At 36.8% G+C, this 18,447-nt stretch overlaps 3 protein-coding genes and 1 non-coding gene across 7 annotated transcripts; all 4 read left to right on the top strand.

The window, feature by feature from the left end:
• The first annotated feature begins 1,089 nt into the window (after positions 1–1,089).
• On the top strand, positions 1,090–1,196 carry LOC147940219 (small nucleolar RNA R71). The gene has a single exon (XR_015564829.1). It is a non-coding gene; the product is annotated as a small nucleolar RNA R71 (small nucleolar RNA).
• An 8,007-nt stretch (positions 1,197–9,203) lies between these two features.
• On the top strand, positions 9,204–12,297 carry LOC147940218 (cysteine/histidine-rich C1 domain protein). The gene has a single exon (XM_087461420.1). It carries the CDS (start codon positions 9,204–9,206, stop codon positions 9,732–9,734), a length of 531 nt encoding a protein of 176 aa, XP_087317546.1. The 3' UTR covers positions 9,735–12,297.
• LOC104709625 (uncharacterized) lies at positions 9,984–12,297 on the top strand. Its single transcript, XM_087461419.1, has one exon. It carries the CDS (start codon positions 9,984–9,986, stop codon positions 12,183–12,185), a length of 2,202 nt encoding a protein of 733 aa, XP_087317545.1. The 3' UTR covers positions 12,186–12,297.
• Positions 12,298–13,935: 1,638 nt separating this feature from the next.
• Positions 13,936–17,784, top strand: LOC104709624 (subtilisin-like protease SBT3.6). 4 transcript variants are annotated; one of them, XM_087463444.1, is made up of 12 exons: positions 13,936–14,242; positions 14,566–14,601; positions 14,691–14,782; positions 14,874–14,971; positions 15,119–15,274; positions 15,373–15,516; positions 15,619–16,049; positions 16,136–16,224; positions 16,307–16,555; positions 16,647–16,760; positions 16,839–17,031; positions 17,114–17,784. In XM_087463444.1, exons 3-11 carry the CDS (start codon positions 14,760–14,762, stop codon positions 16,846–16,848), a joined length of 1,314 nt encoding a protein of 437 aa, XP_087319570.1. In that variant the 5' UTR covers positions 13,936–14,242; positions 14,566–14,601; positions 14,691–14,759; the 3' UTR covers positions 16,849–17,031; positions 17,114–17,784. The 4 variants fall into 4 exon arrangements, with proteins under 4 accessions (XP_087319570.1, XP_087319569.1, XP_087319568.1 ...); XM_087463443.1 differs by having other exon boundaries at positions 15,373–16,049; XM_087463442.1 differs by lacking the exon at positions 13,936–14,242 and having other exon boundaries at positions 14,491–14,601.
• Positions 17,785–18,447: the final 663 nt, after the last annotated feature.

The following is an 18,447-nucleotide window of genomic DNA, read 5'->3' as shown; positions in this document are numbered from 1 at the left end:
CAGATCATTAATGTCAAAATTCACTTTAAACATCTAATCTCTTAGCATGCTTCATGATAATCTCTAGACTTAGCCTTATCTAGCAACTTAGACATTGGTGTGATGCTAAGAAGCTTAAGATCTATCCTTACCTTCTCAGTATAAGAATAGCATAGAGCATATCTAATCTAGAAAGGATTTTATGGAATTCAAGCTTAAACAATCCTAAACAAACTAAGTTCTCTACCAACCTAACCCATCCTTAAGAATCTATCTCTACTCAGAATCTAATAAATGAGATGTAAGAACACAAACCCAGAAAATGATGAAACAGACATAATCATAAAGATGATGATAAAATAAGCAACTTTGTAGAAGAAATCAAATGAAAATACTTAAAGGATCAAAAGTTATGAAGATTACAATTTTTGGTGGCTAGACCTAAAAAAACGAGGTTGTTTTGTGGCCAGAGTTAAGAGACCTATTTATAGAAAAGAAGGGAAGCCCTAGTTAGCTAGGAGACAAAATAGAGAGGCAGCTCACAACTCGATCATGTGCTCGATAGAGTGCATGGTCGAGTGACCTTTTCTTCTGCTTTTTCCAACGGTCGAGTCCTCGATCTGGGATAATATCTGTTCAGTAAATTCCGGATAACTTTTGCATCATAACTCCGATCGGCCTGAGACCACCGGCATTGGAAATCTAACTCGGTTGTCTACAATTGACAACGGAAGATCTTTATTCGGGTCGATCTTTGAGGGACTTGTTTTGAATCCGACCGAGTGTGTGCTCTACTCCATTGTCGAGTGATTGCTTTCCTCCTCTTTTGAGCCTTATCCCTTGCTAGATGTCCCTTTTTGATCACAACTTCTCCTTTGTGCTTCCAAAATACGTAATTCACCTGTTTATGCACACAAATATGCAAATGCAATGCAAATTCTATCCAAATGCATAAACTGAGAATAAAAGACATAAATGTGCTAAAACTAACTCTAAACAATGCAAAACAGGAGATAAATGCATGCTAAAAGATGGTAAAATATAGAGTTATCAATACGTATCGTTGGTAGTACATCACGGTAGAGAGTGTTCAGCAGTGACTCGTTGCTGAATTCATGGTGCGGACACTAGTTATGGTAACCCTTGAAACGCTCCCAGACTTCACAGAATGATTCTGAGCTCTTCTGAGTAAAGATAGAAATCTCATTCCTGAGACGGGCTGTTCTGGAGTTGGAGAAGAATTTGGCCAAGAATGCTTTCTTGCAACCATCCCAAGTTGTGATTGATCCCTTGGGAAGGTTTTTCTCCCAGTGATGAGCTTTGTCTCCCAGGGAGAACGGGAAGAGGCGCAACTTGAAACCATCCTCACTCACGCCGTTGATCTTGGTGAGACTACACAGACGGTCGAACTCGTCCAAATGGTCTGGTGGATCCTCCATAGGTAACCTATGAAACTTGTTCCCCTGGATCATGGAGATCAGACTGCCTTTGATTTCGAAGTTTTTGTTCTGCACGGTGGGAGGGACGATACCAGCATGCTGAGTATGAGTATTGGGGCATCCCCAGCACTAATGTTTCGCGGTCTCGGATTTGGTTCATTCTGTTGTTCCATATTGACTGGTAAGGGATGATCAGTGAGTTGACGAGCTTGTCGTTGTCGTTGTAACCGATTGATGTCGTCGATAACAGGAAGGAGATTCTGATGCCCTCTTGATCTGGTGTCCATGTAAGGTTGCAATCAACAGGTTCCTGAGATGCAGAACAAACAAGCAGACAACCAAAACAAGTCAGTACTCAGAATGAGAAGTGTAACAGAACTTAATCTTGCAAGACTTGAAATCTTAAATGTAGCAAAACGAATCCCAAATGGCAATAACGCCAAATTGATACTAAGATTTTTGTGTGTCTATCCTAGCAGGTTCAATTAACCTTATGCAGTTGTAATACTTAAGGTGTCAATCCAGAAGTCAAGCCAATTCAAAGAGAGTGTTTGTCTAACAGTCCTAGAATGATGACAATACAAAACGAAAATGAGTCACAGAACGAGAAACGAGAATGCATGACAAGAAGCAAAAATGAATAAAAACATAAACGAGTCTAAGCAAGAACTAAAAAGGCAAGAAACGAAACAGTCTCAGGAATGTAATAAAAATCAGAAATAAAGAGGTCCTAAGGATGGGAGTAATTGATGTCGGCGGAGTATCCTAGTCTATAGAGTATTTAACATGTCACAAGAAAACCATCCCTAAACAATGAACATCACTTCTTAGCTAATCCAATCTCTTGACAGAAGCTACTCAAACTCAACCACTTCCAAACCTAGCTCTTGCTAGAGAAACATGATCAAGCATGGCATGAAAAACAAGTTCATTCACGTCAACAAACATCCTAGACAACTAATCTCTTAGGCTAGGAACGTAAGTTTCTAGCACTAGTTGGTCAGACATTTCATCGAACACCTTTTGGATGCGGAAATGTCTAAAACTCAGTTCCAATTGATCAGAGAGAAACTAGTATTTCTAACTCTAGCCCAGAAGGGAATCATACAATCAAAGCTTAAACACTCTACATCCTAAGATCCTCCTCCTAATCTATCCCTTCCTCAAGAACTACCACACTACTCAGATCCGAAAATCATCATCAAGGATGCAAACATAGAAAACATTGAAACAAGCATTATTAGGTAGATAAAAATAAGATGAACGACTTTGTAGAAGGAATCCAATGCAAAAATTGAATAATCTCAAAGATATCGGAATACAAAGTCTTAGAACGTATTTGGTGGCTAGGTTAACCTTAAGGAAAAGAAAACAATACGAGATAAAAGATGTCTTTGACAAAGACTTAACAAAATGTATTTATAGTAAAAACATGTGAACCCCTAAAACTCAAAACGACAAGATGGAGCGTCGGTTCGGAAATCTCCTGAAGCGTGTAAGATGGAGTGCCTTCCTGACATGCTTGATTTGGTCGGTGTACAACCAGTAGCTGGAGTGCGTGGCGAGTGAGAGTGGCTCGGTCGGACCGCTGGGGTGCATGGCGAGTGAGAGTGGCTAGGTCGGACCGCTGGGGTGCGTGGCGAGTGAGAGTGGCTCGGTCAGACCGTTGTGGTGCGTGGCGAGTGAGAGTGGCTTGGTCGGACCGCTGGGGTGCGTGGCGAGTGAGAGTGGCTCGGTCGGACCGCTAGGGTGTGTGGCGAGTGAGAGTGGCTCGGTTGGACCGCTGGAGTGTGTGGCGAGTGAGAGGTGCTCGGTCGGATGCGCTTCCAACGTCTCCTAAATACCTGAAATACTCGGAAATGCACAATGTATGCAAGAATGATGCAAGAACTACCTAGACATGCAAAGTGTATAGAAAAGACTAGAAAATGATGTAAACCAATGAGTTATCCTAGCTAAATGAATGATAAATATATGCTAAGGAGAGACAAAATATAGACATGATTACTTTAACATAGTTTGACTCAACAAAAGTTATCATATAAGAAAGAAAACAAAGTTTCAAAACCGATTCAAACACAATATATCATCTTTTAGCCATCATTGTAAATAAAAAACTTGAATAATGTTAAAGCTATTAAACACATTGAAAATGAATTTAAGAGAAACAATACTTGGAAGGAAAAAATCATATATAAACTTTTTGTGGTTAAAATGTTGGGAAAAGGTGTGTTGAGTACTTAATTTTTGGTCTAATTTGTTTTATATTTTATTGTAGTACTCTTAATCTGTCTCCAATTAATATATTAATCATGTTATCTTTGTCATCAATAAAAATGCCTACTTTTGGTAAACTTTTATCTCTTAGTTACAATTTTAAAATGAAATAAAATTTATGGGAGTTCTAATTTTCTAATTGTAGGGTTTAGAAGACAATCTTTGTGAAATGAACTTCATGATTGTTGGTACCAAACATAGTATCACTCCTATCCTAGTAGATGTAAATGCTGGAATCTCAATAGATGTTATATGTCAAGCTTTGACTTATAGAGGTGAAACACATGTTAAATTTATTTAAGTGATATATGATGGTTCATTGTATTAGCCTACTTCAAATAATAAGAGCTGATCAAGCAGTGTTAGAAAAGTGAATTAAGTACGGCATAAATGTGGTTTGTTAATTAGAAACACATCATATGATACAAATTCAGTTCGTGCGGAACGAGCTGTTCAAGATAATGTTGAATAGTGAAAAAAAACATACAGTGTGGTACAAATGTTTGAATCATGATTGTGTAAAAGTATGGTTTCATTATCTCTTTGTTGGTGTATTTGGTATTTTAAATAATATTTACTTTTCATTATATAATTAGTTAGTGAATGGTAACACCATTAAGTGCGGTATTCAAACAAAAAATAGAAAACCACTAATATGTCACCATTCACAATTTCATTTATCAATTTGCGTTTTGTTTCATTAAATAAATTGTACAGTGTGCGTTATGCATAATTACACCTAAAATATCAAAAACGCACTTCAATTTTTTAATGTAGACAATACCATGTGTTTTTAGCAAATCTGCACCCATAGTTAATAATATCATTTAATAATAATAAAACATGTATATAAAATTAAACATACAACACAAAAATATTATCATACACAATTTCTTTTATATCACTTAAAAAAGTTGGTGTTTTTTTTCCTTTTTTCATTCAAGTATCCATTATTATTTGAAAGTATTTTTTATAGTTGACTTATTATTATTATTAGTTCAAAAGATTATGAGTTTAAATGTGTAATTATGTAATTAAGTTATGTTTTAGCAAATAAATTTTATTTTTTGACAAGTTTTAGCAAATAACTAATAAATGCAATTTAATTATTTGAAACAAACAATGAATAGCTCATTAGATTAGATTTATAATTAATATTATTATTATGATTTTTCAGTAATATGTAAATTTTATCATAAATACAAAATTATGTGCAAATATAATCAATTTAGCAATATATCATGAGCCGCAATTACATTTTTTACCAGTCAAACATTCTATTGTAAACCATAAATAGTTTTTTTCACCAATCAATTTTTATTATGTACCGTTTATTTTGTATAAATCGCACTTGTTCCGCAAACCGCATGTACCGCAGTTGATCCGTACCGCACTCTAAAACCAGTTTCCCCGCACAATCAAATACGCAGTCACCATTCGGACCTTTAGTCCATTCTTTAAATAAACATTTTACTACTACTGAATTGTACCTAAAAATACATTAATTTTGAATTGATTATTTTAGTATTTTCCATTAATTTTCATTTAAACACTTTATAAATTATAGTGTAACTCCAATAATGAAATTATTTTAGAAACATAACATCACTTTTTATCTTATAAATAACTATTCTCACATTCTCCTAGCTTCCACCATATCTCCAATCTTAAAAAGATTTTTTTTTTCTTTCTAATGTACTTGCATAAAAACTCAATTAAGTTATCACTGTAAGAATTTTATTATATATATTGTTTGAAATATATGTTCGATTGCACTTCATATGATTTTATAGAAAATGTATTTAATTTGTTGCTTAAAAAGTAATTTGGATTTTTAATTGTTAAGTACTTTCGTTTATGTGTTAGTTTATATGAATTATGAACAACTCTTATTAAATGTTTAATAGCATAATTAATGAAAAAAAAAATTTATCATTAATAATGTTTCTTTACCCCGAATGCTCAAAAATATTAAAGAAAATTACTATAAAAGTAGAAGAGCCATTAGGAAGTTATGATTAAGTCGGTCGCGTTGGCTCTCCCAGCCCATGTTATGTCTTGTTATAAATTACCACAGGAGTTAACGTCTAAACTAACGAGTGTTATCTCAAGGTTTTGGTGGAAGTCTAACAATAAGACACGAGGATTGTACTGAGTAGCTTGGGATAAGATGTGCAAGAGCAAATGTGACGATGGTTTGGGTTTTTGTACATTGGATCAATTCAATGATGCAATGCTGGCTAAACAATTTTGGCGGCTATTCATTACCTGGATTCCCTAATGGCTCGGGTAATGCGAGGTAGATACTTTCGGAATAAACATCTTTTACATGCAAAGAAGCCTTATTCCCCTTCGTTTGCTTGGAGGAGTATTTATTCAACTAAAAGTTTGGTGGAACACGGTGCAAGGTGGGCGATAGGTTCGGGCTGTCATGTTTCGGTATGGCGGGACCCCTGGATTCCAGATATTCAGCCAAGACCCGTTAATGGCCGTGGGAGATTGTTACAGCCCAACTTGATGGTTAATCATTTGATTAATCCTAGTAATAAAGAGTGGCATATGCCAATTCTTCAGGAGTTTATGGACCCGGCAGATATCCAGATCATTCAAACTATGGAGATCAGTAAATTCAGCAAACCAGATAAGTTGATTTGGCACTATACTAAATCAGGAAAATACTCGGTCAAGTCGGGTTATCGGCTCGCATGGGAATTAATTACAGAAGTTGAATATGAACCATCTTGCACGGCCCTTAGGGCACAGGCCTGGAAACTTGAGGTCCCCTCGAAGGTTCAACATTTTTTCTGGCAGATTGCTTCTGGTTCCCTTCCGGTGATGGAACGACTTGCTCATCGGGGTGTTCGGTGCAATACCCTATGTAAACGCTGTGATTTGGAGGTTGAGACTATAAATCACGCACTTTTTGAGTGTTCCCATTCCCGTCGAATCTGGGACTTATCTTCCATTGACTTAAGTTCCGGGGGCTTTCCCTCTAGGTCCATATACACGAACCTTGATTTTCTTTTTTGGCGGGTGCCATCCCAAGCCGACGTCTCGAATATTCGTCTTCGTTTACCATGGATTTTCTGGTCAATTTGGAAGGATAGGAATAAAAAAGTTTTTCAGGGAATCGAGGTTATTAATCAGGCGGACAGTGATAAATTGTTATGGGAAGAGGCTAAATCCTTTTATTCGGCTACCCTAGATCCCTTGACTGTGGAAACTCGGGATTCTGCTCCCCGGTGTCAGGTTGACGGTTTTTGGAAGGCTTCAGATCCTCTTGTACGTTTGGGATGGTGGTTTTGTAATAGTGAGGATTCCACGCTGGAACACGGAGTCAACGTCGCAGTCCTTCCCTTCTACACTCGGAGTTTCAGGTTTTGATTTGGGCGATGGATTCCTTATTGGCGACTGGTGTGGACTGTCAGAGTTTTGAGACGGACAGCGCAGAATTAGTGGCGATGGTGCAGAATCCTAAGGAGTGGTCCGCCGGTTTGGGCAACCAATTTTGGAGTTATTTTCTAGATTAATGTTTGGTGGAAAAAAAAAAGTAGAAGAGTCAAAAAATACAAGAGAAATATATGTACAATTATATTTAAATAAATTACATATTTTGATATTGTATAATTGGAATAAATAAAAATATAAAAAATGATATTGATATTTAGAAATTTTATTTGTTCAATATTTTTTTATGATTGTTAAATAAATTAAATTTAATTAACAGAAATGGTTATACAACAACTGTTGTATATACACAGGCTATTACCTAGTGCTAAAATATAACAAGCGATTCTGGACATAAACTTTATTAAATGTTTTACAAACTGAAATGGACTAGTGAATTTTAATATAGTATTTATTTTTGATATTTAACTGATAAATAAATTATAAGCATGGGTACTAATTTTATAAGGCTGCACAAGAAAAATAGATGAATGATATTACTATAACATTAAAATTTAACATGTTAATTCGATGTGTAATTTAGGATAACAAGATTTTTATATATTATCTATGGTTCATAAATACAGAATTTATTAAAATGTGCAAATCATCTTCTAGTTATACTATTATACATATATATATATACTAGAATATGACCTGTGCTAGAGCACGGGTTGAAATTTTTTTTGTTTTTTTTGTAATTTTTATTCAAAACATCATATATGTACTTTTTCTTTTTAAGTGTTTTTTTGAATGGAATAATATGCCATAAAATCATATGCTGAACATGACTTATGAAATAACATCTTTTTGTAAGATCTATTCTAATAGATCTAGATATCGCGGGTTAAGTTGTGTGATAAAAAAAAAATTGTTTGTTAATTTTATTTGATTTGGTTAGTGTTTAAAATTATATATTGTATTTTGATTGTTAATTCTATGACTTAACCCATAGTTTACGACATATTAGTTTTGGGACCAAATATGTAATGTATGTTTGTGAAATTCATCTTGACCGAGAAAGACTACCAAACAACATTATTCCAAACTTTAATTTAAACCTGTGCTATAGCAAGAAAACATATTTCTTGAAATTTTTAATATTATAGTGACATTATTGATCTGTGCTATAACAAATCAAATTAGAGTGTTTATAATTTTTACCTTTTTGATCTATCATATATTTATGATATTCTTAAAGATATCAAATTAAACTATTTTAAAATATTTCAAATTAAATTATTTAAAAAGTTTATTAGAGTATAAAAAACTATACAATTCAACAATAGAAATATATGAAATTGAATTTAAATATTCAAATTTTGACCTGTTACTCAGTCAAAATTTTAGTTGAATAGATATTTTGTAAAAGAGAATAAATAAAATTCGGGAGATTTTATTTTATTTCTTTAATCGCCTAACAATATATATGGTTGTTTAAATATACTCTATTAGACGTGTTTAATAGAGAAAATTTTTGTTAAAGATTTGTTTATAGTGTTTCATTTGTTTCCATATTTTATTTCTCTAAGTTGTATTATTCTTTGGGATATCCTCTTTCAGTGTATTCATTGCAAGTAATTAATAATAATGCAGGTAAAGTAATTATTTTAATCCCTAAATCTCGGTATGACTAACGAAACCAATCTATATAACCTATTTTGTAACCAACTAATAAATCAAATAATAATTATAACTTTATAACCTATAACTATTATATAGTCTACCAAAAAGAAGTTGTGTACTTCAGAAATATTAAATTGGGGATGTTAAAGCTGTGAAAAGTAAAAAGGACATTGACATCATAAAATTTAAGACTGATAACATTCAACTGTTTTGGCAAAAAAAATATCTCTTCTATCAATTTACTTGATTGTGCATATGTCAGTCTGCTTTAATGTCAATTACCCCAAAAAATTCAATGCTGATAAAACTAAATTTATTGCTTCGGTAAAAAAAACAGATATCTTTCATATCAACTTTGAAAAGCTGATCGTTCAAATGCTTTAGCGAGAAGAAAATATCTCTCTCATCACTCGGATCATTTCTTTCAACATCTCTATGGATTTTGATTTGGAGTCGAAACTCATATCACTCATTACTCAACTATTATTCGAAACGCAAGTAGGTTGTGATGGGCATTGGTATTCCAAGGCAGCGTCAGTTACTACTCAAATAATCTCTTTAGTCAGCACAATGGATTTGCATTCACAGCCTAAGATGACGGAGTCCGAGCTGATTCCACTCATTACTCAAACAGTCTCTGTCTTCAACTCTATGGATTTAGATTCCCAGCCGAAGCCGCTAACGGAGTTCATATCACTCTATTCTCGGAAAATCTCTCTCCGTAACTCTACCGATCCGGATACAAGTAGTAAGCTGGATTTGGATCTCGTGGCACTCTGTGGTGAAATGGTGACTATCGAACCGGAGCCGGAACTCATGTCATCCATCTATAAGATATTCTCCTTCGTCATTTCTATGAACTCAAAGTCGGGGAAATTTATTTCTTTTTGTCCTGAGGTACAAGTAAGATTAGGAAAAGGTCAAATAAAATTTCACGTGTGTGAAGAAGCGTTTAGGGACCGTTAAGGCAAGTGGAGGTGTATCGGTGGAGAGTGGCTTAAAGTCAATATTTCAGGAGAAGAAGACGCTACTACTTATTTTTGCTGCAAAGGTTGCAAAGGCAAAAACCATGAAGAATATAAGAAAGCTCCGGTTGAGGTCAAACACTATCTTCATCGTAAACATTCTCTCCAGCTTGTGTTTTTAGTTGAGGACAGCGAGACCAGGAAGTGTTATTGTTGTGATGAGTATCTCGACGATGTATTTTATTATTGCATGTCTTGCGATTTTGCTATGAATATGGCTTGTGTGAAGAGACCACCGAGCCATTGGAACGTCGTCAAGTCTATGGACTCCGAGTCGGAGCTCATTTCACTCATTTCTCAACTATTATTTATCCCCTGGATTATTGGGACAAGTATATGGGATTCAGTTATGGACTCGAAAGCTATCTCAGTCATTAATCAAATACACATTCTGGTCAGCTCCATGGACTTGGATTCGCAGCCGAAGCCGGAGTCGAAGGTTATGTCACTCATTACTCAAACAATCTCTCTTGTCAGCTCAATGGATTTGAGTTCCCAGTCGGAGTCATTGTTAAAGCTCACACTACTCCTTCAAAACTCTATGGATTCGGATTCTATTACGGAGCTAAAGTCACTATTACCTAAGACATTGAGTCTCGAGCCGGAGCCTGAGCTCATCTCCCTCATCAATCAAGTAATCTCATGTATCATCTCTATGAAGTCAAATTCGAAGAAGTTTATTTCCCTGTGGCCTCAGGTAAACCTAAGCTTTGAGAATGGCAAATTTTATGCGTGTGAAACAAGTATGTGTAGTAACAATGTAAAGTGGGATTGTCTCCCTGGAAACTGGGTGAAATACAATTTCCCAGGAGAAGATGCTACTTATTTTCGCTGCTTAGGTTGTAATGGCAAGCATCATGAAGAATATAACAAGGCTCCAGTTGAGCTCAAACATCATCTTCATCGAAGACATTCTCTTCAGCTAGCCTCGTTGAGAGAGAACGTCGGAAGAACAAGGCAATGCTATTGTTGTGATAGATATCTCGACTGGACATTCTATTTTTGCTTGTCTTGCGATTTTACTATGAATATGGCTTGTGTGAAGAAACAGCCAGTCTTACATATAGACCGTGCAAGGTGGCATGAGCATACTCTTGCTTCGTTTCCAAGACATGCTTCCTTAACTTGCAACCTATGCGCCTTGGCTGATACGAGCTCCCCTATCTATATGTGTCCCCCTTGTGACTTTGTTGTCCATCTACGATGTATCAACTTACCTCGTGTTATAAGGATATCACGCCATCAACATCGTATCTCTTTTACAACTTCCTTTGACGACCAAGAAGATTTGTTTTGTGGCGTTTGTCGCAAAAGCATCATTAATGATTACGGATTCTATTTTTGCATCAAAAGTGGATGTTTGTATGCAGTTCATTCAAGATGTGCCACACAAGAAAATGTATGGGATTGTAAAGAACTTGAGGGAGAGCCGGAAGAGGATATTGAAGAGGTTGAGCCATTTGTCAAGATAAGCGATGGAATCATAAAGCATATCAGTCACGAAGAACATCATTTGAGACTTGATGATAACTCAAACAGAGACTACGACGAGAACAAGGAGTGTCGAGCATGTACCACGACAATCTACTTTGGTAAGTTTTATTCCAGTATGCAATGTGATTTCATTCTCCACCAAGACTGTGCAAATCTTTCTCGGAAAATATATCACCCCATACATCCACATCTACTCACTCAACAATATTTCAATGCTTTGGAAGATCCTTTTCTATGTGAAGCTTGTTTCCGGTACTGGGTAGCCGGTTTCTTCTACGAGTGTGTCAAAAAAGAATGTAGTTTCCGTCTACACGTGCAGTGCGCTAAAATTACTGAACCATTAGTCCATGGAAGCCATAGGCATCCTTTGTTCCTAACATCTAAACCAAAAGAGCGAAGAATTTGTTCGATTTGCAAAGCTGCTGAACATGAGACATTCAACTGCATTGTCGAGTGTGACTTTGCTTTGTGTTTTAAATGTGCGACTTTACCTGAAAAGGTGAGGTATAAGCATGATAATCACACGCTCACTCTTTCTTATGGGGATGAAACAAGTACCACCGTGACGTATTGGTGCGAAGTTTGCGAGGGGAAGGTAGATCCCAAAGGACGGTTTTATGTGTGTGATGAGTACTGTTGTGTCACCTTACACATTGACTGTCTGCTTGGACGGGACTTATACATGAAGCCTGGTTCATCTTTGTTTCATTTTGGGGAATTCGAGGAAAAGGTACATGTTCTGCCTAACAACCTTGATATGGATCGATATATTTGCTCTTTTTGTGAGAACCGTTGTCCACACAAGATAGCTTTTCAATGGTCTGGGTCAGTATTTTGTTCCTTAGATTGCACACGTGATTCTAAAGAGCTTGATGGACACTCTGGTTGTGAGAACTAATAAACTTGTATTCGGTTGTATTGATTAACTCAAACACTGATATGTCCAATATTGTTTATGAGACACTTTATGGAAATTTTTACTCAATGAAGTATTTTGCTTTTTGAAACAAGATCAATCGAGCACACTGTCCCTTGATTTTGATTACGATAATAATGTCATGTGTGGTTGAAACCATTAAAAGATTGCAGGCGTTAGATTGAATAAACAAACCAGAATTGCTTCATAAAGAGTTCACATATATCCATGCAAATTCTACTCAAAGAATGAATTCTTTTTTTTTTTGTCCCCTTAAGGATATATCTAGAGAGCTAGACCCTTACCATCATTTCCCAAACCCTCTCCTAGGGATCCCTTTGTTCAGGAAGTAACATGACTTTTTCTCAAAGAATTCGAAACATATACAGGTCAGAAGAAGACTTTTCTGCAAATTGCGGTGAATAAAAAAGTGTAATATATGATTACTTGTTTTCCAAGGAAGCTAATTAGGGAAACAAATAAAAAGGTAATGGCATAGTTGTGTGATCCTCTCAAGAAGTCACATAGGACTAAGAAACCGTACCAGCGCCCGACCGCTTAATACAACATAACCGTATAACATTATCCTTTAAGCGTCCACTAGGATTACAAGCTCACGTTACCAAGCTCGGCGACAGATGATGCCTCTTCTCTGTATATATTTAGAACTAATGACGAGTGTAAAATAATTATCAATTGAAAATCAAGTTTTATATTAAATGTACTTCTAAACTTGATAATGAACCAAAGAAACAGTGTAGCTTCCAGTTTTTTTATTGAATTTTGTCCGCTCAAATCTGATGTAAAATTAAATCACATTCACTTTCATTCAATATAATATGTTAGTACAAACTCCACAACAAGATACAAATGGTTAGTATTTTGTTTTTTTGTTTGTTTAATTCTCATCTTAGTAGTAAGGCAGAATTTGCGTTCTCACAGACAAAGGAATGGTGACATTGTGCTCAGAGTCACTCCAAGTCAAGCTTCCAAAGTAGTAACCTGTGTTGATTTTGTGTGTGGTCGAAACTCTGAGTTTAAAAAAGCCCGTATGGTTGTAGAGTTGAACACCAGCGTCTCCGGGGTCACAGTCACTTGGATGCCCAATGGTGGTTCAACCATTACTTTATAAAAAAAGGAATGGTACAAGTTGTGTTCGGCTGAACTAGTCACATTAGACTCCGTAGCAGAGCTGGCTAGACGCATATCCATCGCCAGGCACACAACTACAACTAGAGAACTCGATTCCAGAACCCGACCACTTGAAACGAATTTACCGTACCAATACCCTTAAAGCCTCCACTCGGATTACGAGCTCACGTTACCAAGCTCGGCAACAGATCATGCCTCTTCTCTCTATATATGTAGCTCTGTTTTTTTGGGCGTCTTTCGATGTGGGACATGTATAAGTTTTTCATAGCACAATTAATTTCCCATTCATATTATATATTATACATTTAAATGGAACATGGTTACATATGGGACATGGATTTCTTTTGTTCATAAGTGACGGGAGCAGCCACGACAACATGATGAATCCTTGCTCGTTCAAAGTTTTATAATTTATTGGTGGACCGTGGATGGAGCCGCCAATATGCTCACTCCTGGTGCTGCTATATAAGGGGCTGCATTGCAACACTATGTAGGCTCAGTCCATTATGTATGTTCGTAAGCGTACAATTGGGTCATAAAAGCCCATTATAAATTTAATAAGTCAAGCCCAATAAACAACAAACATTCTGATTTCTGACAACGATTCATCTCTTCTTTTCTCACCGTCGTAGTTCCCATTATTTCCGGCGCTGAAATTCATCGGCCACCGAAGAAGACTCAAGTCTTGATCCTTTGTTTCTAGCTAAAGATTTTTTCTGATTTGTCAAGAAAGCTGATTATTGAAGAGAGCATTGTGAAGCTATGTTTTGGCTTGGAACACCAGAAACAGCATGAAACATACCAAGTAAAGCTCTAAAATTAGCCAAAGAAGCGACATTGAGCAAGAATCATACCCTAGGGGGAGGCTTACTTGTTCTGTTGTTGAGGTTAACCATCCATCTCATTTTCTCTGTTTGATTTGTTTATGCTTACATACATTGCAATAAACTATACTTTAGTTGACTTAGCCACACACAGACACATCCTGATATATTCTTTTAATTATAAACTATGATGAAACTTGGGAACAATTCCAAGAAAATGGAAACATTCTTGGCCTTAACACGTCTTTTAGGAGATATCTATATAAACGATTTATTCTCTGCTCCTTCATTAGAATTAACATCTCTCTTTGACTTTGTGATTTGGAATGAGGAATTACAGAACATCTATTGTTGTACTGAGTTTGGTAATATTTCTCAATGTGCAGAGAAATTTTGTGGCACAAGGCAGTGCTGAGAGGAAGGTAGTTGAGAATGATTAAAGATAGTTCTTTTCATCAGAGAACATATAAGAGAGACCTAACATAGTTCTGTTTCTGATAATCAATAATAGGTTCATATAGTGCATTTGGGTGAGAAGCAGCATGATGATCCGGATTTTGTCACGGAAACTCACCATCAGATGTTATGGTCACTTCTGGGAAGGTATCTAAAGAAAGGGTAGTTTCTCTTTCTCTGGTATAATAATGTCTCAAACAGTTACTCAGATTTCTTGCATTTTGTTCGATGTGAACAGTAAAGAAGATGCACACGATTCAATGGTGTATAGTTACCGACATGGCTTCTCCGGTTTTGCGGCAAAGCTTACCAAGTCCCAAGCCAAGAAGATAGCAGGTACTCATTTTTATTCTCACATTTTGGCATTTCAAGAATCAGACACCTAGGACATAAACTATATGAGATATCAACCGTCTCAACCAGCCTGTCTGATTTTTTTTTTTTTTTTTTTTTTTTTTCATTGCTGATGCTGTTTGGCAATAGATTTACCTGAAGTTGTTCATGTTATACCGGATAGTTTCTACAAGCTGAAAACAACTCGGACTTGGGATTACTTAGGCCTTTCTGCCGCCAATCCAAGGAATCTTCTAGATGAAACTAATATGGGTGCACAAAGTATCATTGGTGTTATCGACACAGGTATGAGCGTTTACTTGTATATTTCTTTAATCCCCGTGTTGGTTTTATGACTCCTCCTCTTAATGTCTCTATGACTAAAATGTTCTCTTTGGTTGCAGGAGTATGGCCTGAATCTGAAGTATTTAACGACTATGGGATTGGGCCGGTGCCAAGCCACTGGAAAGGAGGATGTGAATCAGGAGAAGCTTTCAACTCTTCTCACTGTAACAAAAAGCTCATAGGAGCCAAGAACTTTATCAATGGTTTTATAGCGGAAAACAAAAGCTTTAACTCCACAAAATCACTTGATTTCATTTCTCCTAGAGATCATGATGGTCATGGCACGCATGTTGCCACCATTGCAGGTGGCTCATACGTGCCCAACATAAGCTACAAGGGCTTAGCTGGAGGGACTGTGAGAGGTGGGGCACCTCGTGCTCGTATAGCAATGTACAAGACTTGTTGGTATCTGGATGATGAAGACATAATGAGTTGTTCATCAGCTGACATCTTAAAAGCTATAGACGAGGCTATGCATGATGGTGTTGATGTTCTGTCAATCTCTCTAGGCTCTGACGTTCCTATGTATGGCGAAACTGATATCCCCGATGGGATAACTACTGGAGCATTCCATGCAGTCTTAAAGGGTATAACTGTTGTTTGTGCCGGTGGTAACTCTGGCCCTGAGGCTCAGACCGTGACAAACACAGCTCCTTGGATTGTGACTGTGGCTGCAACTACTCTAGACCGTTCCTTTGCCACACCTATTACACTTGGCAATAATAAAGCCATATTGGTAACAACAAGATATTCACTCTTTATTAATTGTTCTACTCAGATTACAATTTGTGTCATATTGTGAGTTTGGCCACTATATTGTAGGGTCAAGCAATGTATACAGGTCCAGAAATTGGCTTCACCAGCTTGGTTTATCCAGAGAACCCAGGACAGAGCGACCATAGTTTTTCTGGGTAATGTTCAGTCAGTCTTTCAACATATCTTGTAATATGAATATGATAAATACTCTGACATCCTCTGGTTCTTGTAATGCAGTACTTGTGAGGAACTCTCCGTGAATTCTAATCTTACAATGGTCGGGAAAGTCGTGTTGTGTTTCACAACATCACCTTACAGTGCTTCTGCATCGAGTGCTGCACGTTCGGTGAAGACAGCCGGTGGTATCGGTGTAATCATCGCAAGACAACCAGGTTATGTTATCCGACCATGTCTAGATGATTTTCCTTGTGTTGCTGTTGACTGGGAGCTCGGAACTGATATAGTTCTCTACATACGGTCCAATGGGTATGATACTATATCTTCACCACTTAGAATTTGTAAGAATGTAAGCAACGCCGTATCTGAGACTATGCTTCACCTGAACTGTGGTTTGCAGATTGCCTGTTGTGAAGATACAACCTTCTAGAACACTCACAGGCAACCAGTGGGAACAAAGTTGGCAACGTTCTCATCAAGAGGACCTAATTCGATTGCAGCTGCGATCCTCAAAGTATGCTAGAATCATTCACATGCTCTTTTTTCTTTCATCAAACAATCATATTTTGGACTAATGTTGTATGTAATGCAGCCGGATATAGCAGCACCAGGAGTGAGCATATTGGCGGCTACAACCACTAATACCACTTTCAACGACCGAGGATTCAATATGATGTCAGGAACATCAATGGCGGCTCCTGCAATTTCAGGAGTTGTTGCGCTTCTTAAAGCTTTACACCGTGATTGGTCTCCTGCTGCCATTAGATCAGCCATTGTCACTACAGGTTCTTCTTATCTTCTTCATCTAATCTATCAAGTTACCTCCACAAGAACATACATATCTCAGTAAGCATTTATTTTCTACAGCTTGGAGAACAGATCCGTTTGGAGAGCAGATATTCGCTGAAGGGTCACCTCGGAAGCTAGCTGATCCGTTCGACTATGGTGGAGGTCTTATGAATCCTGAGAAAGCTGCAAAACCAGGTCTTGTATATGACTTGGGACTTGAAGACTATGTTCTCTACATGTGCTCTGCTGGTTACAACGAGTCATCGATCTCTCAGCTTGTCGGTAAAGGAACAGTCTGTTCAAATCCCAAACCATCTGTTCTTGATTTTAACTTGCCTTCCATCACAATCCCAAACCTCAAAGACGAAGTCACTCTCACCAGAACTCTCACTAACGTTGGACCACTCAAATCGGTCTATAGAGTAAAGGTTGAGCCACCATTGGGTTTTCAAGTGACCGTGACACTGAAGACACTAGTGTTTAACTCTAAGACCAAAAGGGTCTCTTTTAAAGTCAGAATCTCAACCACACACAAAATCAACACAGGTTACTACTTTGGAAGCTTGAGTTGGAGTGACAATGTGCATAAGGTTACAATTCCTGTATCTGTAAGGACGCAGATTCTGCAGAACTACTACGATGAAAATTGAACCTATAACAGTGACTAACCATTTGTGAGCTTTTTGTATTTAATACTGTATAATCCACATTTTTGGAGCTCTCTTAATATATTCTTTGAAAGTTACAAATACCATCTCGTGATTTGGTAATGATCAACACAAGATACACATGGATCTATCCCTTCAAGGCAAAGCTACATGTTCGAGACGACGTGACAGTCATGAATCTCATATTTGCTGAAAGCTGATTTAACAGAGCCGAGTTTTTATAGCTCACAAATCACCATTCTGAAACTGGTGATTGTTTCAGAGTTTGACCAAATCTGTATTTCAGTAGACATTTTTCTGATTTCTGTAGAGCTAACGAAACAGCATGAAGCATGGTTAACAACGCGTTTCTTTGGTCAAAATGCATACTAATTCTAGCATGCTTACACCTCAAGTTTAATTGTTTGAGCATGGACAAGAGAGTCAACCCAATCGGTTAATTAGCTGCCTATACCAAGTAAATTTTCTCATTGCTTGCTATATTTTACAATATCTTCATATGATTTGTGTGTTTGATCCATCATTACTTGACTAAGCAACACAGCTTGATATATTCTTTAGATTATCTGTGTAGGTTTTATATTCTGACTATATGATGAAACTTAGGAGATTCAAACAAGCAAAAGTCAGAACAATTCTAAGTAAGGGAAACATTCTTGGTCAAACTCTTCTTGAGTAGAGACATCTATATAAATGCTTCAGCTCCCTTGATATTTATTAGGCTTCAAGTAAAGTACATCTTTT

This window comes from Camelina sativa, chromosome 8 (genome assembly GCF_030686135.1).
Source record: "Camelina sativa cultivar CO46 ecotype springtype chromosome 8, ASM3068613v1".
In the NCBI taxonomy this organism is placed as follows: Eukaryota; Viridiplantae; Streptophyta; class Magnoliopsida; order Brassicales; family Brassicaceae; genus Camelina; species Camelina sativa.
Note: the sequence above shows the minus strand (reverse complement) of the source record. Positions and strands in the feature narration are given on the sequence as shown.